We start from the raw sequence: 27,988 nt of genomic DNA on the forward strand, positions 1-27,988 counted from the left end.
ACAGTCAGCAGAAAGGGGTTAAGCATATAGGCTAACTAAAGCCCCCCCCCCCCATTTTTTTTTATTTGGATATAGTGGGGAAGAGTTAAAATTCCTGTTATGGTTTTGCTTCTGCCTGTGACCCCATTGGGAAGTTTTCCATTGCAAGAAAAGGTGGGTGTAGCTGTCACAGGGGCAGGAAGGTACAAACAACAAACACCATTAGAGATGAGCGAAGAAATGAAAAATTCGATTCGACTGATTCGGCGAATTCGTGGACAATATTCGATTCGAGTCGAATAAATTCGCTGTGAATTTAACTTAAAAAAGGGTGTTTCTAGGCTTCAGAGAGACTTAATATTAGTGCAGAACACTGTACCTTTAATTTAAATGCCCTTGGAGTCTGCTGGGGAAGAGAAATAATACTGTCTGTCAGTATGACATGCAGATGAGTGCCGTCGATCTTAGAATCACTGCACACTTCACTCCTTTGGCCAGTCACGGGGCCAAAACCAGTGTTTGGAGCCACAGTGTGGCGGTGGAGGCAGCAGCAATGGGAGGCCATACAGCAACCTATGACAAAATGGAAACCAGCAGGAGCGTGAGGAGACCTGAAAGTGGCACATGGCAGAGTGGGAGCAATGGGAGGCGGTACAGGGACCCAGGTCACACTGTGGGCCCAGCAGCAGCGTGACCAGGCGGTACGGGGGCCCATGGCCGATATGGGGCTTGGTGGCACCTATGGAAGGCCTGTAATCTGCCAGCGACCTATGACAAAATGGACAACCGCAGGAGTGTGAGGAGATTTCAAAGTGGCACATGGCAGAGTGGAAGCAATGGGAGGCCGTACAGGGACCCAGGTCACACTGTGGGCTCAGCAGCAGCGTGACCAGGAGGTACGGGGGCCCATGGTCGATATGGGGCCTGGCGGCACCTATGGAAGGCCGCTAATCTGCCAGCAACCTATGACAAAATGGACAACCGCAGGAGTGTGAGGAGATTTCAAAGAGGTACATGGCAGAGTGGAAGCAATGGGAGGCCGTACAGGGACCCAGGTCACACTGTGGGACCAGCATCAGCGTGAACAGGCGGTACGGGGGCCCATGGCCGATTTGACCTCATTCATCCCATAGTCCTGCCGACTCACGAATAGCGTGGCCTCCTCAAAGGGCCTGAGCAAGCGCAGGTGTCACACATGAGCTGACAATGGCTGACATCTAAGTTACACAGGGAGTACCTTTATCCGCTTTTAACATCAGGAAATCTGTGATGGCCTTTAGCTGTTCGTAAAGGCGGTCTAACATATGTAGGGTTGAATTACACCTTGTTGCAACGTCACAGCATGAGGAGTCGGTACGGGGGCCCATGGCAGATTACATGTCTGGCAGCAGCAATGGGAGGCCCGTAATCTGCCAGCACCCTATGTCAAAAAATTTAACACACCAGCAGTGTGAAGAGACCTGAAAGTGGCACATGGCAGCAGAGTGTGGCGATGGAGACAGCAGCAATGGGAGGCCGTACAGGGACCCATGAGAGACTCTGGACTTGGCAGCAGCATGAGGAGGCGGTATATAGGGGCCCATGGCAGATTAGGGGCCTGGCAGCAGCTATGTGAGGCCCGTAATCTGCCTGCACCCTATGTCAAAAAATTAAACACACCAGCAGTGTGAAGAGACCTGAAAGTGGCACATGGCAGCAGAGTGTGGCGATGGAGACAGCAGCAATGGGAGGCCGTACAGGGACCCATGAGAGACTCTAGACTTGGCAGCAGCATGAGGAGGCGGTATATAGGGGCCCATGGCAGATTAGGGGCCTGGCAGCAGCTATGTGAGGCCCGTAATCTGCCTGCACCCTATGTCAAAAAATTAAACACACCAGCAGTGTGAAGAGACCTGAAAGTGGCACATGGCAGCAGAGTGTGGCGATGGAGACAGCAGCAATGGGAGGCCGTACAGGGACCCATGACAGACTCTGGACTTGGCAGCAGCATGAGGAGGCGGTATATAGGGGCCCATGGCAGATTAGGGGCCTGGCAGCAGCTATGTGAGGCCCGTAATCTGCCTGCACCCTATGTCAAAAAATTTAACACACCAGCAGTGTGAAGAGACCTGAAAGTGGCACATGGCAGCAGAGTGTGGCGATGGAGACAGCAGCAATGGGAGGCCGTACAGGGACCCATGAGAGACTCTAGACTTGGCAGCAGCATGAGGAGGCGGTATATAGGGGCCCATGGCAGATTAGGGGCCTGGCAGCAGCTATGTGAGGCCCGTAATCTGCCTGCACCCTATGTCAAAAAATTTAACACACCAGCAGTGTGAAGAGACCTGAAAGTGGCACATGGCAGCAGAGTGTGGCGATGGAGACAGCAGCAATGGGAGGCCGTACAGGGACCCATGAGAGACTCTGGACTTGGCAGCAGCATGAGGAGGCGGTATATAGGGGCCCATGGCAGATTAGGGGCCTGGCAGCAGCTATGTGAGGCCCGTAATCTGCCTGCACCCTATGTCAAAAAATTAAACACACCAGCAGTGTGAAGAGACCTGAAAGTGGCACATGGCAGCAGAGTGTGGCGATGGAGACAGCAGCAATGGGAGGCCGTACAGGGACCCATGAGAGACTCTAGACTTGGCAGCAGCATGAGGAGGCGGTATATAGGGGCCCATGGCAGATTAGGGGCCTGGCAGCAGCTATGTGAGGCCCGTAATCTGCCTGCACCCTATGTCAAAAAATTTAACACACCAGCAGTGTGAAGAGACCTGAAAGTGGCACATGGCAGCAGAGTGTGGCGATGGAGACAGCAGCAATGGGAGGCCGTACAGGGACCCATGAGAGACTCTGGACTTGGCAGCAGCATGAGGAGGCGGTATATAGGGGCCCATGGCAGATTAGGGGCCTGGCAGCAGCTATGTGAGGCCCGTAATCTGCCTGCACCCTATGTCAAAAAATTTAACACACCAGCAGTGTGAAGAGACCTGAAAGTGGCACATGGCAGCAGAGTGTGGCGATGGAGACAGCAGCAATGGGAGGCCGTACAGGGACCCATGAGAGACTCTAGACTTGGCAGCAGCATGAGGAGGCGGTATATAGGGGCCCATGGCAGATTAGGGGCCTGGCAGCAGCTATGTGAGGCCCGTAATCTGCCTGCACCCTATGTCAAAAAATTTAACACACCAGCAGTGTGAAGAGACCTGAAAGTGGCACATGGCAGCAGAGTGTGGCGATGGAGACAGCAGCAATGGGAGGCCGTACAGGGACCCATGAGAGACTCTGGACTTGGCAGCAGCATGAGGAGGCGGTATATAGGGGCCCATGGCAGATTAGGGGCCTGGCAGCAGCTATGTGAGGCCCGTAATCTGCCTGCACCCTATGTCAAAAAATTAAACACACCAGCAGTGTGAAGAGACCTGAAAGTGGCACATGGCAGCAGAGTGTGGCGATGGAGACAGCAGCAATGGGAGGCCGTACAGGGACCCATGAGAGACTCTAGACTTGGCAGCAGCATGAGGAAGCGGTATATAGGGGCCCATGGCAGATTAGGGGCCTGGCAGCAGCTATGTGAGGCCCGTAATCTGCCTGCACCCTATGTCAAAAAATTAAACACACCAGCAGTGTGAAGAGACCTGAAAGTGGCACATGGCAGCAGAGTGTGGCGATGGAGACAGCAGCAATGGGAGGCCGTACAGGGACCCATGAGAGACTCTGGACTTGGCAGCAGCATGAGGAGGCGGTATATAGGGGCCCATGGCAGATTAGGGGCCTGGCAGCAGCTATGTGAGGCCCGTAATCTGCCTGCACCCTATGTCAAAAAATTAAACACACCAGCAGTGTGAAGAGACCTGAAAGTGGCACATGGCAGAGTGTGGCGATGGAGACAGCAGCAATGGGAGGCCGTACAGGGACCCATGACAGACTCTAGACTTGGCAGCAGCATGAGGAGGCGGTTTATAGGGGCCCATGGCAGATTAGGGGCCTGGCAGCAGCTATGTGAGGCCCGTAATCTGCCTGCACCCTATGTCAAAAAATTTAACACACCAGCAGTGTGAAGAGACCTGAAAGTGGCACATGGCAGCAGAGTGTGGCGATGGAGACAGCAGCAATGGGAGGCCGTACAGGGACCCATGAGAGACTCTGGACTTGGCAGCAGCATGAGGAGGCGGTATATAGGGGCCCATGGCAGATTAGGGGCCTGGCAGCAGCTATGTGAGGCCCGTTATCTTGCAGCACCCTATGTCAAAAAATTAAACACACCAGCAGTGTGAAGAGACCTGAAAGTGGCACATGGCAGCAGAGTGTGGCGATGGAGACAGCAGCAATGGGAGGCCGTACAGGGACCCATGAGAGACTCTAGACTTGGCAGCAGCATGAGGAGGCGGTATATAGGGGCCCATGGCAGATTAGGGGCCTGGCAGCAGCTATGTGAGGCCCGTAATCTGCCTGCACCCTATGTCAAAAAATTAAACACACCAGCAGTGTGAAGAGACCTGAAAGTGGCACATGGCAGCAGAGTGTGGCGATGGAGACAGCAACAATGGGAGGCCGTACAGGGACCCATGAGAGACTCTGGACTTGGCAGCAGCATGAGGAGGCGGTATATAGGGGCCCATGGCAGATTAGGTGCCTGGCAGCAGCTATGTGAGGCCCGTAATCTGCCTGCACCCTATGTCAAAAAATTAAACACACCAGCAGTGTGAGGAGACCTGAAAGTGGCACATGTTTGAGGCATGATTCATGGCGGATTTAGTCAGTTGTGTCAGGAACTGGTGGTTTGAAATCCAGACTAATCCACGCCTGATTCATTTTCACAAACGTGAGTCTCTCCACACTTTGGGTGGACAGTCGTGTCCTCCGCGGAGTTACAATACCTCCTGCCGCACTAAACACGCGCTCCGATGCCACGCTACTGGCCGGGCATGACAGCCTTTCAAGGGCAAATTCAGCTAGTTGGGGCCAAAGGTCAAGTTTCGTTGCCCAGTAGTCAAGGGGATTGTCTACCTCGGTTGGCAGGGTGCTGTCCAAGTAGGCCCAAGCCTGTTGTTTGAGCTCCTGCTCCAGGTCCACCTGATGCTGCTGCTGCTGCTGCGGCTGGTTAGTAGTTTCCTCACTGCGCTGGTGAAGAAAGCTACTCATCATCGACTGCAGACTGAGGCAGCCACTGCTGGTGGAGCTGCCACTGCTCCTACCACCCCACCCCTCCCCTGCTGCCATGCCAGCGGAACGCGAGCGCACAGGGCCCACAGTGTCTGAGGATGGACGTTGGCGCACAAAGGCAGAGACCAACTGACTACATAGGTGGTTTTTATAGTACGTAATTTTGGCCTCCCTCTCAGCAGGTGTGAAAAAGGCCACCATTTTGGACCGGTAGCGAGGGTCCAACAAGGTGGACAGCCAAAAGTCATCCCTCTGTCTGATGGTTATTATTCGGCTGTCGCTACGCAAGCAACCGAGCATGCTATGGGCCATTTGTGCCAAGGAATGCGAGGGACTCCCTGCCTCCATCTCCACAGCATACTGCCACGGTGCGTCTGGGTCCTCTGTCTCCTCCTCCTCCTCCTCTACCAGATGCTCCTGCTCCTCCACTCCTGTCCGCTGAGTGGAAAAACCACCCATTTCACTCAATAATTCCTGAGCACAAATGTCCTCCTCTACCTCCTCCTCTTCTTCCTGTCCTGCCCCCACAGGGGTCATGTGGCGTTGAGATCTGTGCGCCACGTCTACCGCACCCTGACCAGCCATTGTTAACAGCATTTGTTCCAGGACGTGCAACAGAGGAATGACGTCGTTCATCCCATAGTCCTGCCGACTCACGAATAGCGTGGCCTCCTCAAAGGGCCTGAGCAAGCGGCAGGTGTCACGCATGAGCTGCCAATGGCTGACATCTAAGTTACACAGGGGAGTACCTTTATCCGCTTGTAACATCAGGAAATCGGTGATGGCCTTTCGCTGCTCGTAAAGGCGGTCTAACATGTGTAGGGTTGAATTCCACCTTGTTGCAACGTCGCAGATCAGGCGATGCTGTGGAATTCCGTTCTGCCGCTGCAGCTCAATGAGGGTGTTCTTTGCGGTGTAGGAATGGCTGAAATGCATGCACAGTTTACGTGACATTTTAAGGATGTCTTGCAGTGGGATGGTGGATTTTAGGAACCGCTTGACAACCAGATTGAACACGTGAGCCATGCATGGCGCATGGCACAACCTTCCTTGACGCAGAGCAGACACCATGTTCTTTCCGTTGTCAGTCAACATGGTTCCGATTTTTAGTTTGCGCGGAGACAGCCATCTGTCGATTTCTCTGTTCATTACACTCAGCAGTTCCTCCCCTGTGTGACTACGTTCGCCAAGGCATACCAGGTGCAGCACAGCGTGACACCGTTGCGCCCTGCACATGTGATATGCCGGTCGGGTAATGGGACTTGGCACGGGGGTGGCGGCTGAGGACACGGCGGAAAAAGAGGTGGTAGAGGCGGACATGCTTGCTGGACCAAGGACGTGCAAACGTGGAGGCAAAAGCGTCGTGACCTGTCCAAGTTGCTGGTGCGGCTGTGCCGGCACCACGTTCACCCAGTGGGCCGTAAATGACATGTACTGTCCCTGACCGTAGTTACAGCTCCACACGTCGGCGCTGCCGTGCACTTTGGCAGAGACCGACATGCTCAAAGACTGGCCCACCATCTCTTCTACATGTGAATGCAGGGCTGGCACTGCCTTTTGGGCAAAGAAATGACGGCTTGGCACTCTCCACCGCGGCGCGGCACAAGCCATCATTTCTCGGAAAGGTGCTGAGTCCACCAGTTGGAAAGGGAGGGACTGCAGCACCAGCAACTTGGACAGGAGGACGTTCAGCTTTTGCACCGTCGGGTGCGTGCTCGCAAACTGTTGTCTCTTGGATACGGATTCCAAGAAAGACTGTTGACGGAATCCGAGAAGAGGAGTAGCAGGAGAAGGAGCATCTGAACGAGCGGAAGATGCCAACGAGCGACAACTCCCCTCAGCAGAGGTGTTGGAGCCTTGACTGGCTGATAGAGGGCGATTGACGACGTCGGGTGACGGAGCAAGTAACGGAGCGGGTGATGGAGCGGGGGCTGGGGCAGGCAGAACCGCCGTATGTTTATCACGGTTTTCCCAGGCCACCGAATGGTGACGCTGCATATGCTGACGCAACGCTGTAGTCCCAACATGGGCCCCCTGGCCACGCTTGCATTTCTGGCCACATAGTCGACATACGGCTACGTTTACTTCCTCGGGCGGCTTGAGGAAAAATTGCCACACCACCGAGTAGGAAACTTTGCCCCCGCTACTCTTCACTGGCTGACTGCTACTTCCTCCGTGCGCACCGGCACCACTACTGGCCGTGGTGGTAGGCTGCAGTGGAGCTGGTGCTCTACTCCGTGGACGTTTGGCTCCACTGACACTGATGCGACCCTGCTGCTGTCTCCTGGGCAACCCACCGACTGTTTTGCTCGCTGCCAAGCTGCCACCCTCTTCTCCTGATGATGCGGAAGAAATTGCCTGATGACGATGAGGCTGCCAAGTGCGATCAACCTCCTCATCATCAAGTAGGGTCTCCGCCTCACTACTAGCCCCCTCGGCTGCGTCTGGGTCAGGAGACAGACCTGTCTCTAGACCGGCTACCGAGCCACTCTCCTCGCCAGTACTTGTTCGCTTGGCTGCTGAAAAGGCCGATGTCTCCCCCCGTTCCTGACCGCCCTCTGTTAGCTCTTCCTCACTGTACAGTGGGGCTGAGCCCACAGCATGCGATACTTCGCTTGGTGAGGGAACAGCAAAGGACAGGGGCAGGTAGAGGACACGTGATTTCAGTGGGCTTGGTCCCGGGCCATGCCAACTAACGGTTGTGTCTGACGTACCCACCGACCGTTGGCTGTAGGTGTCAGAGGTGACCTGGGAAGAGGAAGACGACCGAGCCAACCAATCAATGACGGCAGGGTTGTCGGTGGAGACACGACCGCTGGATGACACCGGGAGCACTGGCCTCTGGCTGCGAATACTGCTGCCTCGACCCCTTCCTCTGCTGCCACGTCTGCTCGCTCCTAAAACATTGCCTCCTCTGCCACTCCTCTGCATGTTGTCTGACATACTATTTAATTCAACGATTAGGTGTCCCTGAGTAACAATTCTCTGGCACTCAGTAACAATTCTGTCTGTCCCTGAGTATGAATTCTGTGGCCCTGAGTAACAATTCTGTGTCTGTGCGAGTAACAATTCTGTGTCTGTGCGAGTAACAATTCTGTGTCTGTGCAAGTAACAATTTTGTGTCTGTGCGAGTAACAATTCTCTGGCACTCAGTAACAATTCTGTCTGTCCCTGAGTAACAATTCTCTGGCACTCAGTAACAATTCTGTCTGTCCCTGAGTAACAATTCTCTGGCACTCAGTAACAATTCTGTCTGTCCCTGAGTATGAATTCTGTGGCCCTGAGTAACAATTCTGTGTCTGTGCGAGTAACAATTCTGTGTCTGTGCAAGTAACAATTTTGTGTCTGTGCGAGTAACAATTCTCTGGCACTCAGTAACAATTCTGTCTGTCCCTGAGTAACAATTCTCTGGCACTCAGTAACAATTCTGTCTGTCCCTGAGTATGAATTCTGTGGCCCTGAGTAACAATTCTGTGTCTGTGCGAGTAACAATTCTGTGTCTGTGCAAGTAACAATTTTGTGTCTGTGCGAGTAACAATTCTCTGGCACTCAGTAACAATTCTGTCTGTCCCTGAGTAACAATTCTCTGGCACTCAGTAACAATTCTGTCTGTCCCTGAGTAACAATTCTCTGGCACTCAGTAACAATTCTGTCTGTCCCTGAGTAACAATTCTCTGGCACTCAGTAACAATTCTGTGTCTGTGCGAGTAACAATTCTGTGTCTGTGCAAGTAACAATTTTGTGTCTGTGCGAGTAACAATTCTCTGGCACTCAGTAACAATTCTGTCTGTCCCTGAGTAACAATTCTCTGGCACTCAGTAACAATTCTGTCTGTCCCTGAGTAACAATTCTCTGGCACTCAGTAACAATTCTGTCTGTCCCTGAGTATGAATTCTGTGGCCCTGAGTAACAATTCTGTGTCTGTGCGAGTAACAATTCTGTGTCTGTGCAAGTAACAATTTTGTGTCTGTGCGAGTAACAATTCTCTGGCACTCAGTAACAATTCTGTCTGTCCCTGAGTAACAATTCTCTGGCACTCAGTAACAATTCTGTCTGTCCCTGAGTATGAATTCTGTGGCCCTGAGTAACAATTCTGTGTCTGTGCGAGTAACAATTCTGTGTCTGTGCAAGTAACAATTTTGTGTCTGTGCGAGTAACAATTCTCTGGCACTCAGTAACAATTCTGTCTGTCCCTGAGTAACAATTCTCTGGCACTCAGTAACAATTCTGTCTGTCCCTGAGTAACAATTCTCTGGCACTCAGTAACAATTCTGTCTGTCCCTGAGTATGAATTCTGTGGCCCTGAGTAATAATTCTGTGTCTGTGCGAGTAACAATTCTGTGTCTGTGCAAGTAACAATTTTGTGTCTGTGCGAGTAACAATTCTCTGGCACTCAGTAACAATTCTGTCTGTCCCTGAGTAACAATTCTCTGGCACTCAGTAACAATTCTGTCTGTCCCTGAGTAACAATTCTCTGGCACTCAGTAACAATTCTGTCTGTCCCTGAGTATGAATTCTGTGGCCCTGAGTAACAATTCTGTGTCTGTGCGAGTAACAATTTTGTGTCTGTGCAAGTAACAATTTTGTGTCTGTGCGAGTAACAATTCTCTGGCACTCAGTAACAATTCTGTCTGTCCCTGAGTAACAATTCTCTGGCACTCAGTAACAATTCTGTCTGTCCCTGAGTAACAATTCTCTGGCACTCAGTAACAATTCTGTCTGTCCCTGAGTAACAATTCTCTGGCACTCAGTAACAATTCTGTCTGTCCCTGAGTATGAATTCTGTGGCCCCGAGTAACAATTCTGTCTGTGCGAGTAACAATTCTGTGTCTGTGCAATAACAATTTTGTGTCTGTGCGAGTAACAATTCTCTGGCACTCAGTAACAATTCTGTCTGTCCCTGAGTAACAATTCTCTGGCACTCAGTAACAATTCTGTCTGTCCCTGAGTAACAATTCTCTGGCACTCAGTAACAATTCTGTCTGTCCCTGAGTAACAATTCTCTGGCACTCAGTAACAATTCTGTCTGTCCCTGAGTAACAATTCTGTCTGTCCCTGAGAATGAATTCTGTGGCCCTGAGTAAGAATTCTCTGGCACTCAGTAACAATTCTGTCTGTCCCTGAGTAACAATTCTCTGGCACTCAGTAACAATTCTGTCTGTCCCTGAGTAAAAATTCTGTGGCCCTAATAACGTTTCTGTGGCCCTAAGTAACAATTCTCTGGCACTGAGTGAAAATTCTGTCTGTCCCTGAGTATGAATTCTGTGGCCCTAACTAGCGTTTCTTTGTCCCTAAATAACGATTCTGTGGCCCTCATTAACAAGTCTGTGTCCCTGAGTAATGGTTCTCTGTCCCTAAGTAACTTCTCTCTGTCCCCAATTCTCGTTTCTGTGGCCCTAACTCTGTCCCTGTCCCTAGTACAGAGCGGTCTGCCTCTGTTCAATGACTGCAGGCAAATGAAGATTTCCAAAATGGCCGCTATATATACCTCGACCATTACACAGTGCTGGCTGGCTGGCTGCTGATTGGCTGATGCGATCACATGTCGTTGAGGAATGCATTATGGGGCAGCGCGCCTTGTCTGCGCGCCTTCCCCGACATCCCCGCTCCGTCGCCGCACATGTCAGCCGCCATTTTCGGAAAAATTTCGATTCGCGCGTCCGAATTAGGCTGTTTTTCGGATTCGGCACGAATCGAAATTTTTCCGATATTCGACTCGAATTCCACTTCGGATACTTCGATTCGCTCATCTCTAAACACCATCATCAGAAGCTCTAACCCTTCCCCTGCACTAAACATGTGTTGTGTGTGCTTACATTCTATAGAATTCCCATCACTTCCTGTCCTACAAGACTTGGAACCATACATGTCATTTGTGTACCTTCGCTTTTATACTCCCCAATGCTCAGTCAATCTGCTAAAATGTGTAAACTAAGAAGCAGCATTTTAGCATGGTGGCTTTAACCCCTTCCCACCTAAGGGTAAAACAAATCTAAATGCCTAAGCACAAATTTGCAACGTTGACATGTGTTAGTAAAACCAGACATATCATCACTACTTTGTACATCCAGGTGAATTATACCGCGTTTTTTGCAGGACAAATTGGGCTTTCATTTGGTGGTAACTGGTAATGGATATCTCCTAATTTTATTTTTATTATCAAAGGAAAACTGGCCCAAAATATTTAAAAAAATAAATAAATCTTTTTTTAAATTTAGCTGTGTGTTTCTTGTTACTACCATAACCTACCAACAAAGAACAACCCAAAATAAATTTTCCAGCTCGACGATCGCAGCGATACCATATATGTGTATGTTATTTGTTGTTTGTACCCGTAATACAGCCCAGATTTTGTATTTTTTGTTTTTTTTACCCAAAACACACTGACAATGCTTTTTTTTTTTTTTTAAATCCTTTGACCCTGAGTTTCTGCCCGTGACCTTTGACCCTGACACTGACTTACCCTGGCATTGAACTAGATCAAACCTTGAACTAGGCATTTTTTTTTCATTTTTTAATATTTATCTTTTTTTTTTTTTTAACAAACATTTTTTCCCCTCTATGCCAGGAGTTAGAGAGATACAATGTATCTCTCTCCTCCATTCATAGAGAGAAAAAAAAACACAAGGGGGGCGGGCTGTACAGTGACTGATCACTGTGATAGCCAATCAGAGGCTATCACAGCAATCATGTGACCCAGAATCAGGAGTCCCGATCGTTAGAAGGGCACCTGGGGCTCTCAGTGACACCGCAGTATTTGTGCTGGGAGCCCGTTGTGCAGCGCGCTCCCAGCAGGAAGACAGGTACACAAATATGCGGCCCCACGGAACAAAGCCCAGTTCTGTGAGGCCGCATATTTGTGTGACGTCGGCATCAAGGGGTTAAAGGTGATCGTCAGGCAAAACAAATATTATTTGATTGAAAGAGACATTTGTACACTTACTTAAATCTTACGGGATTATTTCCAAAACATTTGATGCAGAAATGTCAGAAGTCTTTGTGCAAGCTGAACAAAATATCACCTTAATGTTTGCTCCTAGTGCAGGGCATCAATTTCTGAAAAACCTCATTGAGGCAACTTTACCACATTTTGCACTTGCATGTTTATGCAGTTTTCTTGATTTGAGTCCAATTGTTGGACATATCACTTATTAGTCCCCATTTGGACTAGTTTATATATATTTTATATTCACCATTACTTCAGATCCCACTCAGGATTTATCCACTTTTGTACCATACTTTTTAGTATTGGTTCACATATCTCTGCTATTACCATCATTGTGGTGGTTTAGTATCCACTTTGTTCACTTCTGGATCCGTTGAGGAACAGGGCATGGTTAGATATCTGGAGATCCCAGGAGGATCAGGTCACATTTAGATTCTTTGCACGTTGTGTCACTTTATATATTGCTTTTACATTTATTTATATTACGTATATATTAGGTTATATTGTGTGATTTGTAGCTTTGGAGTAGCGCTGCATCATTTACTTTTTTATCCTTTTTCTTAACCACATTTTGGCCACTCAGCGCGTCTCGGAAGCGAACAGCAATCCCTGTAGTAGTGGTGCCTACTGCAATGATTTCCAACTTCTAGAGGAATCCCAAGTTCAGTAAGCCTAATTTCACTTTTTTTTTTTTTACCTTCAAGACCCCTGGATCACCTAAAATCACTCTTCTAGAAAACTCATGCAGCACCACGAAATTATAGAGAACTGCAGAATTACAGAACAGCCAACTCAAAATAACCACCCACAGGAAATCTGTTCTTTAGATAACAATCAGTGCTAAACCTTCTGCTGCGGGTTCATGGAAAGGTAAAACTAGTATTCAGTACAAGATGCTACAATGTACAATGGGGCCAAGCCATTCAAGTATATCTAAACCCAATATAAAAATGTATTCAGAGTGCAGCTTACTAGTTCTCATTCGTGATGGTCTTGTTAGTGTTCATTTTCAAGGCTGAGAACATTTATTTAACCAGTACAAAATATACCTGATCTGGCCAGAAATGTCAAGTCTGTCACTTTCCATGTGGGTGGCAACCATGACTCATTCTATAGATGAAGTGAAGGAGTGAGGGTAGCCACCCAGGGATAAAGTTGTGTTATTTGGAAGATTACCAGGTGAAAATCAAACAAAAAAAAAAAACATGAAAAAGGAAAACTAATGCAAACAAACAAATCTAAAGACTGTTCAGCTGCAATATATTAAAGTAGAAAGAAAGGCAACACAATAACTGACCAATTAAATGTTGTTCCAATTAGCACTGATCCGATCTGTATACAGTTTGTAAAAAATAGCTTCCTGAATGTTTATTTTATTTTTTTGTTTTTCTATGAGGTTGCAAAGCTCCAGTATTTCTCTGTACACAGCAGGGTCCAATAGCAGTGCTGAAAATCAAGGAGCTGTGATGCCATGCCACCGGCATCCATAGCTCCCAGGGTTGCCAAGTGATCCTCGTCTTTTCGGGTTTCCGCCAGCACTCCTGGCTCCTACCCCTCAAGCAATGCCTCCAGGGAAAGCTGCTCGTCCTGGGGGCACCGCTGTGTGTTCGTCCCGGAGCCACTGCTCTATGAGTCCATAAGACACAGAGCCATGGCTCGGCCTTGCCCCATCCCCCCCCACTCTCTCCTCATTGGCTCACTTGCTGTGATTGACACCAACAGAAGCCAATGGGCTCTTGCTGCTGTCTCAGCCAATGAGAAGGAAGAGACCTCAGACAGCAGAGGCTGCCGAGAACGTCGCTGGATCGGAGGGAGCTCATGTAAGGATTGGGATGGCCACACACAGAAGGTTTTTTACCTTTATGCATAGAATACATGAAGGCAAAAAACCTTCAGCCTTTAGAACCACTTTAACATATATATAAACCCTCACCTTGTAAAACAACCCATTCAGTTTAAAGTAGAAATGAAAGGCAAAACATTTCTGTATACAGGGTGGATAAAAATCAATGATTTAAAAAAAAAAAAAAAAAAAAAAAAAAAAAAAAATCAGATTTTTTTTATTTAAAACGGATTTTTTTGAATAAAAATGCTTTTTGAGGAAAATATATTACCATCCAAAGGTTATTCCATCATGAAATAAAGATTAGTTTTTTAATTATGTAGAATAAGGCTGTATATGTTTAATTTTTTTGGTAAATAAATTCCATTAATCCATTCACAATGTCATGCTCTTCCAGAGGTTTTTGTAGGATTAGGAAGTCTCCAAGATCCTCTCTGATGCCCGCCTCACCACCTGCCCCCTCGACCCTATCCCCTCACAACTCCTACGACCTTCCTCCTCCTCCATCCTACGCTCCCTCACCCACATCTTCAATCTCTCCCTCTCCTCAGGCACTTTCCCCTCCCCTCTGAAACATGCACACATCACCCCCATACTTAAAAAGCCCTCCCTGGACCCCAATGACCCGAACAACCTCAGACCCATCTCCCTGCTCCCATTTACATCTAAACTCCTCGAGCGCCTAGTCTACACCCGCCTATGCTCTCACCTCAACGACAACAACCTCCTCGATCCCCTACAGTCCGGCTTCCGTCCCCTACACTCCACCGAAACCGCCTTACTCAAACTCTCCAACGACCTGCTAACCGCCAAAGCTAATGGCCACTATTCAGTGCTCCTACTCCTTGACCTCTCTGCGGCCTTCGACACAGTCGACCACCCCCTCCTCCTCAAAAAACTACACTCCCTCGGCCTCAGAGACTCTGCTCTCTCCTGGCTCTCATCCTACCTGTCACAACGCTCCTTCAGCGTTACCTATAATGCTACCACCTCCCCCTCTCTCCCCCTCTCTGTTGGGGTCCCTCAAGGCTCTGTCCTCGGGCCCCTTCTCTTCTCCATCTATACCTCCTCCCTTGGCCAACTCATACACTCTCACGGCTTCAACTACCACCTCTATGCCGACGACACACAAATCTATCTCTCAACCCCCCACCTCACCCCCTTGGTCTCAGCCCGAATCACACACCTACTGAGCGACATATCAGACTGGATGTCGCTCCACTTCCTTAAACTGAACCTCTCCAAAACCGAGCTCCTTGTCTTCCCCCCAGCCCGAACCCCACCCCCCATTGACTTCTACATCACATCCAACAACGCCAATATCAAACCCGCTCTGCAGGCCAGAGTACTTGGTGTCATTCTGGACTCCAACCTATCCTTCCAGCCCCAAGTCCAATCTTTAACAAACTCGTGCAGACTCCACCTCCGCAACATCGCCAAAATCCGCACGTTCCTAACCCCAGAAACCACTAAACAGCTCATCCACTCTCTCATCATATCCCGACTCGACTACTGCAACTCCCTCCTCACTGGCCTGCCTCGCCGCTGGCTATCCCCGCTTCAGTCCATCCTGAATACGGCTGCCAGACTCATTCACCTTTCTAACCGCTCTGTCTCCGCCACCCCCCTCTGCCAATCCCTCCACTGGCTTCCGATTGCGCAACGGATCAAATTCAAAATCCTAACGCTGACGTACAAAGCTGTCCACCATACTGCCCCGAACTACATCACTGACCTAATATCCAAGTACCACCCAGCACGCACACTCCGCTCCTCACAAGACCTCCTTCTCTCTAGTTCCCTGGTCTCCTCCTCCCATGCCCGCCTCCAGGACTTCTCCAGGGTGTCACCCATCCTCTGGAACTCCCTGCCCAACCCATCAGATTATCACCTACTCTTCTCACCCTGAAAACCTATCTCTTCAGGGAAGCCTACCCCACCCCCTGCTAACTTGCCGACCTCCTCCACTCTTCCTACCACCCCATCCCCCACAGCTATCTCCTCCTGTGCCACCACCCCCTCCCTCCTAGATTGTAAGCTCGAAAGAGCAGGGCCCTCGAACCCCTCGTGTATCACATTGTATTGGTATTGTTCTGTCACATGTTCTGTCCCCCTTTGTAATGTACAGCGCTGAGCGAACTATTGGCACTTTATAAATACTGTATAATAATAATAATAATAATAGGATTATTGGGCAGTTTCTCTGCCTACAAGATATTATCACAGATGTTTGGTTTACTTTTGCAGTTCTCAAAACTGAATTTGACTCAGCGGAGATCACATGCCTCTTCTTCACAGCAAAAATATTATAACATGACAGAGTTAAGAAAAAGACCTTAATCCTAACTTCTACAAACCTATGAATACAGAATCAACCCCTTCAGTGCTAAGTTTCAAGAAGTTCAGTGAATAGAATAGAAACAATATTTTTCTGATTGTTTGTTGTGGAATAGATCTGCAGAAGAAGAAAGTGAAACTAAGTGTGAGGAGGAAGGGGCTGACAGTCTAAGTTTCTTAAAATATATATATTTTGTTTCGCCAAATTAGTTAACAAACATGGATGTTTGTTTCAGCAAATACCATATGCTGGAATATTATTGTTTCAGTTGAATAAATCTATTTAAATTGTTATTATTAAGGTAATGATTATTGTTCTCCTTCCTAAGTACAACAGAAAAGTTGTCCAAATATGAATGATTAACCTATTAAACTGGGGATAAAAAAACTAATATGAAAAGTTGTTATTCTAAAAATCTTCATCTACTTGCATATTAAATTTATACCAGCAAGAATTAGTCTTTATGTAGAAAACTAGGATTTAAATCAAGGCTTACTGACTAGTGATTTAAATCGTGATTTAAATCGTGATTTAAATCAAATCCACCCTGTCTGTATACATATAAAAAAAACCATTATAAATACCTTTTTGCCCCCCTTTTTATAAGTGATCACATACCCTCAGTTCTCAGCTGCAAGGAGATAAGGGAGGATAAACAGCAGGACACTGATCTTCTTACATGGCACCCTCTGCACAGCCATTCACTGGGAGGAAGTCTGACCATTGGAGAACAGGCTGAGTTCCCAGCACAGTTAGAGAACTGACCACGTTGTGCTCTCCTGTCTAGTGTGGTCAGTTTTTTGAAGGTTTTTTTTTAATTTTTAATCAAGAAAATGTCTATTGAGATGTCACCAAATTTTACAATCGAACAGTAAGGTTACATAGAAGGCAGTCAAGATAGTTTACAAGCATAACATAGCTGAGTTTGAATACACCAGAACTGTATTGCATACACTTGCGTGTCATGTTAAGAATCTGTTTTTGTGTGGACAATAGAGCCCACAAGTTGGAGAGGGGCAAGTTAAAATACCTCATACAACGCATCTCCATTTGTCACAGCTGAACCTTCCTACATGTAGTATACAATACTGTGGTCAGTTTTTAATAGGAAAGCAGGGGGACCGGCAGGAACATCAGGGATTTCACACAAAGGAAACAATACAAAGACAATAGATATTTTTCATACAAGCACATGGTACAGCAGGCACAGATCAGGAATATGAAATGTTGAGTTTACATATTCTTTAAGATGGACATTCACTCAGAGGTGTATATTGCAGTATAGTAACTGGCATACCAAGAGTACGGGCCATCATGGCCACTATGTGCAGCTGAGTTCAGGGGGATGGCTAGGAATTTTTTTGTGAAAAGGTAAACTTACCCTTCAAAGTAGAACTGAAGGAAAAACATGGGTTTTTTTTAGCTTTGGATAGAGTGGAGAGAGATTAGAACACCTGTCAATTTTTTTTTTGTATTGCTGTGTCCCTGCACCCCTTCTATTTGACCCGGTGACCAATATGAAATGGTGACTGTGAAAGAAATTCCCAGATTCTATGTGGTCACCAGTACAGGAATAGAAGGAAAATCTTCCAATGGGGAGACTCACTTTGGAGGAATTTCTTCTCACTTCCTGTTGTGGTTCCAGGACAGGAAACAAATAGAAACCTCCCCAATGGGATGACAAAATTAAAAAACCTGAAAGGGGTTAAAACCCTTCCTTACTCTATCCAAAATTAAACAATGAAAAAAAAAAAGAAGATGTTTAACTTCAGCTCTACTTTAATGGGAATGTATAATAAATAAGCTCAATAAGGCCCCATTTACACTTGCATGATACTATTGTGCTGCATTTTTGCAGCGTATCTTTGCATTTTTTTGTGTGTTTTTAGAACAGCGCCATTCACTTGAATGGTCCTCCTTCCTCTCCAAAAACACTAACAAAGCTCGAGTAATAAATTTTGGCCATGAGTCAAGTGCATTTTGTCGAGCAGGAAAACGTGCGCCTACTCACATCTGGGGTGCCAGTAAGAAATAATGGCACCGCAAATGCATTGCGCATTTTAGCACAGTCTGTGTTTGAAGAAGCACTTGTGCTCCTGTTTCCACTACACGGAAGTGTGAATGAAGCCTTTATCTTTTGTAAATAGAAAAGACAGAGAAGTATATACCTCTTTGTACTGGTTGTGTCTGCTTTAACTTCAGCTTTTTTATTCAGCTCAGACAGGGAAGTGGAAAGATACAGCTCTTTGGGAAGCGTTGACACGGTAGGCATCCTGGACTGGGAGTTTCTGCTCTTCACATCAACAAAGACTGGATTGTCCCGTCATCCTAGTCATCATTTATGCCTGTCAAACAGTAATGTTACACAGTAAGGTACAAGGAAAAACTGATATGAATGACATTATGATGTGTTAGTCACCTGTTACAAAAAACACTCTGAGGGTAATGCAACTCTAAAAATTCTACTGAAATAATTGGTCAGCCTTGGAGAAGGAATCCAACACATTACTGTGCAGCGCTAAAGTGCACTAAACATGAGCAAATATTTATGTATGATAAAGGAATGAGCCTAACATCTATTATAATAACAGGTCACATACTGTTCCTAATCACCTTTTCTGATCAAAGGAGAAGTTTGTGATATATGTATAAAAAAAAAAAAAAACATGCATACTTACCGCTATACTGCAGCTGTCCCACGTTAGCCCTAAGACCAAGAACTGATGAGATCACATGATCGCTGACTGCTCCGTTCTCAGACAGCACAGAGAGTGGTGACTGTCAGTCGTTGCTCTCTGCTCTTCTCAACCAGTACTCACTGTAGCATCAGGCTGGGGAGGGGGGGTGGGCGCTAGATTTGGCTGTCGGCTGTGCGCTGAGAGCTGGAGCCAGCTGTCAAGTCAGGCACTTGGGTGGATTCTAACAACATAGTCATGATCCTTCCAGAGCCTGGCGTGGCTCTGCCATGTCAGCTGACAGTGGGCTATAGCCTGCTCCCAGGTGACTGTTTCACAGAAGAGCAAAAGTAAGTGCACTCCTGTGACCTGCAAGAGAAGTACAACCAAAAAATGCTTTGGCCATACTTCTAAGAAAAAAATGAAATGGGAAACACACACACACACACACTAAATTAAGAATGGCATTAGGAATAGAAGTATTAGTTATTTTTAACAAAACGGAAAGAAAATGAATGGAAGAGAAATCCAAATCAACTGAATATTTGGTGTGACCACCCTTTGCCTTCAAGAGTATCACTTCTCCTAGGTACACTTGCACACAGTTTTTGAAGGAACTGGACAGGTAGGTTGTTCCAAACATCTTGGAGAACTAACCACAGATCTTCTGTGGATGTAGGCTGCCTCAAATCCTTCTGTCTCTTCATGTAATCCCAGATTCCATGATGTTCAGATCAGGGATCTGTGGGGGCCAAACCATCACTTCCAGGACTCCTTGTTCTTCTTTAGACTGAAGATGATTCTTAATGACATCATGTCTGGGGCCGTTGTCCTGCCGCAGAATAAATTTGGGGCCGATCACGTGTCTCCCTGATGGTATGGCATGATGGATAAGTATCTACCTGTACTTCTCAGCATTGAGGACAACACTGATCCTGACCAAATCTCCAACTCCATTTGCAGAAATACATCCCCAAACTTGCAAGGAACCTCCACCAAGCTCCACTGTTACCTGCAGACACTCATTATTGTACCATTCTCCTGCCATTCGGGGAACAAACTGCCTTCTGCTATAGCCAAATAATTCAAATTTTGACTCATCAGTCCAGAGCACCTGCTGCCATTTTTCTGCTCCCCAGCTCCTATGTTTTCATGCATAGCTAAGTCACTTAGCCTTGTTTCCACTTTGGAGGTATGACTTTTTGGCTGCAGTTCTTCCATGAAGACCACTTCTGGCCAGACTTCTCTGGACAGTAGATGGGTATACCAGGAGCCCACTGGTTTCCGCCAGTTCTGTGCTGAAGACACTGCTGGATATCTTCCCACGTGGAAGGGAAGTAAGCATGAGGTGTCTTTCATCTGCTGCATTCTTCTACAGTCCTCAACCTTGCCTACTTCTTTGTATTTCTTCAAAAGAGCATACTGAATTGAATTGATGCTGGTCTGAAGCCAAAGGGTAGTCAAACCAATGATTGATTAGATTTTCCTTCTGTTCACTAGCATTGCATTTTGCAAATTGAGACAAACAATTAAAATAAGGTAAAGGTTTTGAAAGCATTCTTACTTCACAGCATTTCTTCACACCTGCCTATAACCTCTGCACAGTAATGCATACATATGCAAATGTGGCGGTGGGGGGGGGATTAACATTACATACAGTAGTAAAGAAGTGCGAAGGGCAGCTTCAGCTGAAACCGCTTGTTTATAGGCAAACTACTTTAAACAACTGAGCAAAGATGTGTGAAAAAACAGATTTAAAACCCATCTGTTTAAAAAAAACAGCAGAAGATAAAGAGCTGGTCATACACAAGCAGAGTGTTGATTTGAAAGTACTCCAAAATTGTTTTGCTTTTAACATTTTAATTATGTAATTTACTAAACAAAAACCACATTCATATTTAGAAATTTGTTTGAGAAACATTTCCCATCAAATTTTCCCGTCTGTAGTTGAAAAAATAAAAAGGTCAATTTGGGCAGCACAGTGGCTAAATGGTTAGCACTTCCACCTGGCAGTACTCGGGTCGTTGGTTCAAATCCCAGCCACGGCACCTCCTGTCTGGAGTTTGCATGTTCTCCCTGTGCCTGCGTGGGTTTCCTCCAGGTACTCCGGTTTCCTCCCACACTCCAAAGACATGCTGGTAGGTAAATTGGATCTTGTCTAAAATTGGCCCTTGTATATGAATGTAAGCTAGGGACCGTAGATGGTACGCCCTTGAGGGTTAGGGACTGATGTGAATGTACAATATATATGTAAAGTGCTGCGTAAATTGACGATGCTATATAAGTACCTGAAATAAATAAATAAATTTGACACCATTAACAGTTAAAAAAAAATGTTTTAAAACAAAATTCTTCTAATGTTACACCAGGAAGAAAACATCACCGTGTCTAGAAATGGCTGATTTTTGGGAATGGAGAAATGTTGTGTTTTTGTCCCTGTTATGTTGTGCACTGTTTTGCGAATTTTGGCTTCTCACCAGGACTAGGGTCACATAAAAGCTTTTCATGCCTTCCATTTTTGTGATCCAGCTGAGAACACCAAGAAAGATAAAAAACCCAACACTGCAAGTCTAGGAAGAAGCAGCATTTCACACCGACACCCACACTGACATAATGCAGCAATTTCTTCAGCTCAGTGAGAACTTTCACACTCAATTTTCAATGGAAGAAAATAAACTAAATGGTGTTGCAACCTGAAATTACCAGGAATGGGATAACTTTAAACACTTACAGTACTTTGAGCAAGTTTGACTAAGGCCCCATGTACACGGGACACTTTTGAATGATGGAAACTGACTGCTGGAAAACGTAGGTTACAAAATGTCTGTTTAGCCGTGTTTGCATAACGTGTTTATGCGCGTTTATGTGCGTTTGCGCTTTGAAGCGTTTTTTTAAAGATAAGAACAGGAGAACCTCCCAAATGCCCAGAATGCACTGAAAAGTGGTAAATTATTAACTATTTAAGACTGTTTCAGAGAAATACAGAGAGTAGAAGCAGAGACAGCAGTATGTGTTGACATTAGCTTAGGTGTGAGTTGCTCATTCACATTTTTTTTTGTTTCCAAGGGTGGGATAGGTGTCTGGTGAAGGGAGTCATTAAGGCCACCTGGAAGGGGGTCTTCATGAGGAATTTGAGGTGTAAATGGTCATTGACATATCTTTTGTTTCCAAGGGTGGGAGAGGTCTGAGGTGTGAATTGGTCATTACAATGTGTGACAAGCTTGGTAGGAACATCCTGTGTTCAGTGTTTTGTCCATCTGAGTACCTGAAAAGGCTTTGCATGCATTTTTTCATGATGAAAAATGGCTCTGTACAGCATTGGGAACTGGAAGAGTTAAACATTTTAAAACGCAAAACGCTTCTAAACGCAGTAAATCACGTTTATTGGTGTTTGCGTTAGAAAAAACGACTGTACACTCAAATGCCTGTAAACGAAGATATGTACATGGACACATAGGAAAACATTAGGGAGAGTTCAGGGGCTGCTGAAAAAAATGCTGAACAGCTCCTAAACGTGAGTTTATCAGCTGCAGTGTACATGAGCCCTTACTGTTGTGGCCATGTATGCTATGAAAAAAAAAATACAAAATTTGTTCTGAGTAGCGGAGGCGTCGGAGTAAGGAACACTTAATTAAAGCAATATTAAATCCTTAGCAAACATTTATTATAGTGCAGCTTATCAGTTCTTAGATGTGATGTCTGGATTAGATTTCATTTCTAGGATTTCTTTCCTTTACTTTAATCTGGCAATCCAGCCAGTAAGTCTGATGTTTTACGAAAAAACAAGCTTTCTTGTAGATGTAACAGTTACAGGGTTCAGACAAACCATTTAACCATGACAGGGGTGTTTATAATGAACAGCTTTTACATATTTATGAAAACTAAATTATCCCAAAAGGAGAAAAAACTGTTTCTGTAACAGATTATGAAGTTTTAGTTGGAATTTGGCTTCAGTTTGTTAGTGTATCTAAATCTGCTAGTCCATCTAACACACCCCCCCCCCCCTCTTTCCCCCAGACTGACAATGCTGCTGTACAAAAGGTGCTCCATTCTGGGAAAAGAGGTACTGGATAAAATGACTGAGACATAGCTCAGCCTATAGAGGACATAGCTTCACCAAGATGAATATAGCCTTTAATGACCCAGCAGTATCTGACATCTCTGTGAGACTGATGACAACATCTCAGCTGGCATTCCCTGGTCTGCACATCAGGCTATGGGCTTTACAAGGAGCATATGGGCCATCTTATGGATCCAGAATATGTTCCATGATACAGGAAATGCTACAGTTCCAAAAACATACAAGGCTAGCGGGCGAGTCAGCTCTCGAGACTCCATTTATAGGCAGCCTAGATTATATCTGGTTTATAAAACGTGAGCTGCCTTTGGCTTTTAAAGTCAAATTAAAGCAGTTCTGAAGGCTCAAGGTTTTTATCTGCATGCATTCTATATATGAAGGTAAAAAACCTTCTCAGTGCAGCAGCCCCCCTAATACTCACTTAAGCCCCCTCTTGATCCAGCGATGTGCACTGGAGTCTAATCTATCCCATGACTCCCTCTTCTCATTGGCTGAGGCAGAAGCCATTGGCTCCCACTGCTGCCAATCACAGCCAGTAAGCCAATGAGGAGAGAGGGGCGGGGCTGACCTGCCTCTCCATGTGTGAATGGACACATGGACCAGCAGATGCCCCCATAGTAAGCTGCTTGATGTGGAGGCACCCAACAGGAGGGAGGGGCCAGGAGAACTTGCAGGTGGACCCGAGAAGAGGAGGATCCGGGCTGCTCTATGCAAAACCACTGCACACAGCAGGTACAGTGAAGGAAATAATTATTTGATCCTCTGATGATTTTGAATGTTTGCCCACTCACAAAGAAATGATCGGTCTAAAAATCGAATGGTAGGTGTAACACTGAGAGACAGAATAGCAACAAAAAAATCAAAAGAAATGCATGTCTAACAAATGATGAACTGATTTGCTTGTTCATGAGGGAAATAAGTATTTGATCCCCTATCATTCAGCAGGATTTCTGGCTACCAGGTGTCTTTCATACAGGTAAAAAGCTGAGATTAGAAGCAGTCTCTTACAGGGAGTGTTGCTAATCTCATTTTGTTACCTGTATAAAAAACACCTGTCCACAGGAGCAATCAAACAATCAGATTCTAAACTCTCCACCACGGCAAAGACCAAAGAGCTGTCCAAGGTTGTCAGGGAAAAAAAATACTCTTTAATGATTTAAAAAAAAAAAAAACACAATGCATACGCCATTTCTGTTGTTACAATTCTGTTATGCCGACTAAATAGATACCCAACATGTCACGCTTTAAAATTGCGCACACTTGTGAAATGGCACCAAACTACGGTACTTAAAAATCTCCATGGGTGACCCTTTAAAATTTCTACAGGTTACCAGTCTAAAGTTACAGAGGAGGTTTAGCGCGAGAATTATTGCTATTGCTCAGGGCCATACCTCACATGTGTAGTTTGAACACCGTTTACATATGTGGGCGTGGCCTATGTATGCGTTCACCACTACGCACGAGCACTTTAATATTCTAAAATTATTTATTTTAGTACTTTTTTTTTTCGTTTACATTGCCCCTTTAAATAAAATATTTTTTTAATCACTTTTATTCCTATCACAAGGCATGCAAACATTCCTTGTGATAAAAGTAAGCAGTGACAGGTCCTCTTTATGGAGAGATATGGCATCAATAAGACACATCGCTCCTCTACAATGGAAAGCATTGATCTACTTCTTTAACCACTTGCCCTCCAGAGGATTTACCCCCCCCCCCCCCCTTCCTGACCAGGCCATTTTTTGTGATATAGCGCTGCATTACTTTAACTGACAATTGTGCGGTCATGCAACGCTGCACCCAAGTGAATTTTAAGTCCTTTTTTTCCCATGACTTGAGCTTTCTTTCGGTGGTATTTGATCGCCTGGGCGGTTTTATTTTTGGCGCTATAAAAACAGTTTTGAGAAAAAAAAACAATATTTTTGACTTTTTGCGATTAAACATGTCCAGTAAAAAAAAAATATCAAATTTCGTCATAAATGTAGGCCAAAATGTATTCTGCTCCATGTCTTTGCTTGAAAAAAAAAATCCCAATACATGTAAATTAATTGGTTTACGTGCAAGTTATAGCATTTACAAATGGTGGTATATATACTGGGATTTTTTAAATTTTATCTTTACTAGTAATGGCGGGGATCAGCGAATTATAGCGGGACTGCAGCAGGCATTCTGATGCTGGGGGGAACGGACTTGGTGTCACTGATATCCCCATTGACACCAATACAGTGATCAGTGCTAAAAAAAAAAAAACTGACACTGTATTAATAGCACTGGGCAGGAAAGGGTTAACATGAGGGGCAATCAAAAGGTTAACTGTGTGCTGTGTCTGTGCTTCACTGTAAGCACACTGCTTTGTATGGCTGTGCCCTGACATCCAAAGCAGTGTATGGGGAAAGAACAAAGAGAGGGCGCACAGGCCTAGTGCATTACCATAAAAAATGTGTAATAAAAAATAAAGTATGTGTTGTACTCACAAACGACAATATAGTCAAGGCACATCATAAAAGAACAGCTGGGTCAACACCGCGCTGAGTAACAGTCCGCAATAGGGAGTTTAGACATCCAAAAGGCTGATGCGTTTCGAGGACCAAAGCAGTGTGCAGGAGCTGACAGGGAGGAGAACTGTATTCTTTACACATAGTTCTCCTCCCCATTGGAGATGCTTCTGAATCGCTGGGCACCGGCAAGCAATCACCGGCCAGGGCCTGGTGATTGACAGCCACGGCTGCGAATGGCAACGTGGGTAGGGCACGTGTGCACCCCCTGGCCGGATATGCAAAATGACGTATATAGATACGTGATCCTACACACCCGTGCCGCCCTGTAGCAGTAGATCTACTATAGGGCGGTCCGAAAGCGGTTATTACATCCGGCATGTTTGGTGCGCTTTCTGAAAGTGCGCCACACCTGTGAGATAGAACAGAAGTCTATGGCAAAGCGCAGGAAAGGCACATTGTGCTCTGCGTCTGTGTGAGGGCGGCCTTATAGGGGCTCAGGGCAGCGGGGGCTACTTTACATTTGCAGTCTGGGGGGCGGTAACACCCCATAGTGCATTGTGGACCCCGACCAGCTAGCAAATCACTGAAGTTACCCTCACTCTTCAAAAGCTGGAGATCCCCATGTATATGAAATAAAGTGACCGGACCTCTCCCATGCAGAGATGACATCCTATACAGATCGGTGTACACACAGCACAGGCACACTGTATACTATAGACTATCACCCGATAACTGGGTCACGTGTGCGGCATGAAGAGTGATCCTGACACCTCGGTGCGGCAGGACTCGGTCACATGACTCCTCCAGTGTGATGACTCGGAGGTGATCTGTCCCGGCACACCGTGTACACCGACATCCGCTCCCCCACCCCTATCACCGGTACAAACTTACCGAACACATCCCGGTCCCCCGTCCTCCTCCCCGGGGCTCCGCTCATCACACGGCGGACACTGACACACCAAAATGGCTTCACAATGTTTTTCCGTGAGGTGACAGAGGGCGGACGGCGTGATGACATCACCGGGGGGCGGAGCCACACACTGAGCTCACCGAGCGCTACATTCAAACTTCCAATACCGACCGAGACACCGTCCTCCCCCCGGGGTATACCTCCCCTTCTTCACCGACCGAGACACCGTCCTCCCCCGGGGTATACCTCCCCTTCTTCACCGACCGAGACACCGTCCTCCCCCCGGGGTATACCTCCCCTTCTTCACCGACCGAGACACCGTCCTCCCCCCGGGGTATACCTCCCCTTCTTCACCGACCGAGACACCGTCCTCCCCCGGGGTATACTTTCCCTTCCTCACCGAGACACCGTCCTCCCCCGGGGTATACCTCCCCTTCTTCACTGACCGAGACACCGTCCTCCCCCGGGGTATACCTCCCCTTCTTCACTGACCGAGACACCGTCCTCCCCCAGGGTATACCTTCCCTTCCTCACCGAGACACCGTCCTCCCCCGGGGTATACCTTCCCTTCCTCACCGAGACACCGTCCTCCCCCGGGGTATACCTTCCCTTCCTCACCGAGACACCGTCCTCCCCCCGGGGTATACCTCCCCTTCTTCACCGACCGAGACACCGTCCTCCCCCGGGGTATACCTCCCCTTCTTCACCGACCGAGACACCGTCCTCCCCCCGGGGTATACCTCCCCTTCTTCACCGACCGAGACACCGTCCTCCCCCCGGGGTATACCTCCCCTTCTTCACCGACCGAGACACCGTCCTCCCCCGGGGTATACTTTCCCTTCCTCACCGAGACACCGTCCTCCCCCGGGGTATACCTCCCCTTCTTCACTGACCGAGACACCGTCCTCCCCCGGGGTATACCTCCCCTTCTTCACTGACCGAGACACCGTCCTCCCCCGGGGTATACCTTCCCTTCCTCACCGAGACACCGTCCTCCCCCGGGGTATACCTTCCCTTCCTCACCGAGACACCGTCCTCCCCCGGGGTATACCTTCCCTTCCTCACCGAGACACCGTCCTCCCCCCGGGGTATACCTCCCCTTCCTCACTGACCGAGACACCGTCCCCCCGCGGTATACCTTCCCTTCTTCACCGACCGAGACACCGTCCTCCCCTAGGGTATACCTTCCCTTCCTCACCGAGACTCCCTCCTACCCCGGGGTATACCTTCCCCTCCTCGCCAACCGAGACACCTTCCTCCCCCGGGGCATCCCTTCTTCATCAACCAAGACACCGTCCTCCCCCCAGGGTATACCTTCCCTTCTTCACCAACCGAGACTCCCTGCTCCACCCGAGGTATACCCCCCTTACCTTCCCTTCTTCACCGACCAAGACTCCCTCCTCCCCCCGAGCTATATCCCCCTTACAGACCAAGACTCCCTCCTCCAGCGGGATATACCTTCCTTACCCCACTGAGACTCCATCCTCCCCACCAGAATATACCTTCCTTACCGAGACTCTCTCCAACGTACTATCCTTTCCCTACGGAGGCACCCTCCTCCCCCCCGGGATAT

The 27,988-nt window shown here is 47.2% G+C and overlaps 1 protein-coding gene across 2 annotated transcripts in view; it reads right to left on the minus strand.

Moving 5' to 3' along the window:
* USP8 (ubiquitin specific peptidase 8) overlaps window positions 1–26,526 on the minus strand; it is a 95,523-nt gene extending 68,997 nt beyond the window's left edge. For both annotated transcript variants that reach the window (XM_089685695.1, XM_089685693.1), the window contains exons 1-2: window positions 26,397–26,526; window positions 18,423–18,599 (exon numbers count right to left, since the gene is read on the minus strand). In XM_089685695.1, the coding sequence (XP_089541821.1) occupies window positions 18,423–18,526 (104 nt within the window). In that variant the 5' untranslated portion in view covers window positions 18,527–18,599; window positions 26,397–26,526. The remainder of the gene's footprint in view (window positions 1–18,422; window positions 18,600–26,396) is intronic.
* Window positions 26,527–27,988: the final 1,462 nt, after the last annotated feature.

Source organism: Staurois parvus, unplaced genomic scaffold (genome assembly GCF_062004578.1).
Source record: "Staurois parvus isolate SC_StPar_1 unplaced genomic scaffold, SC_StPar_1.0 ptg000381l, whole genome shotgun sequence".
In the NCBI taxonomy this organism is placed as follows: Eukaryota; Metazoa; Chordata; class Amphibia; order Anura; family Ranidae; genus Staurois; species Staurois parvus.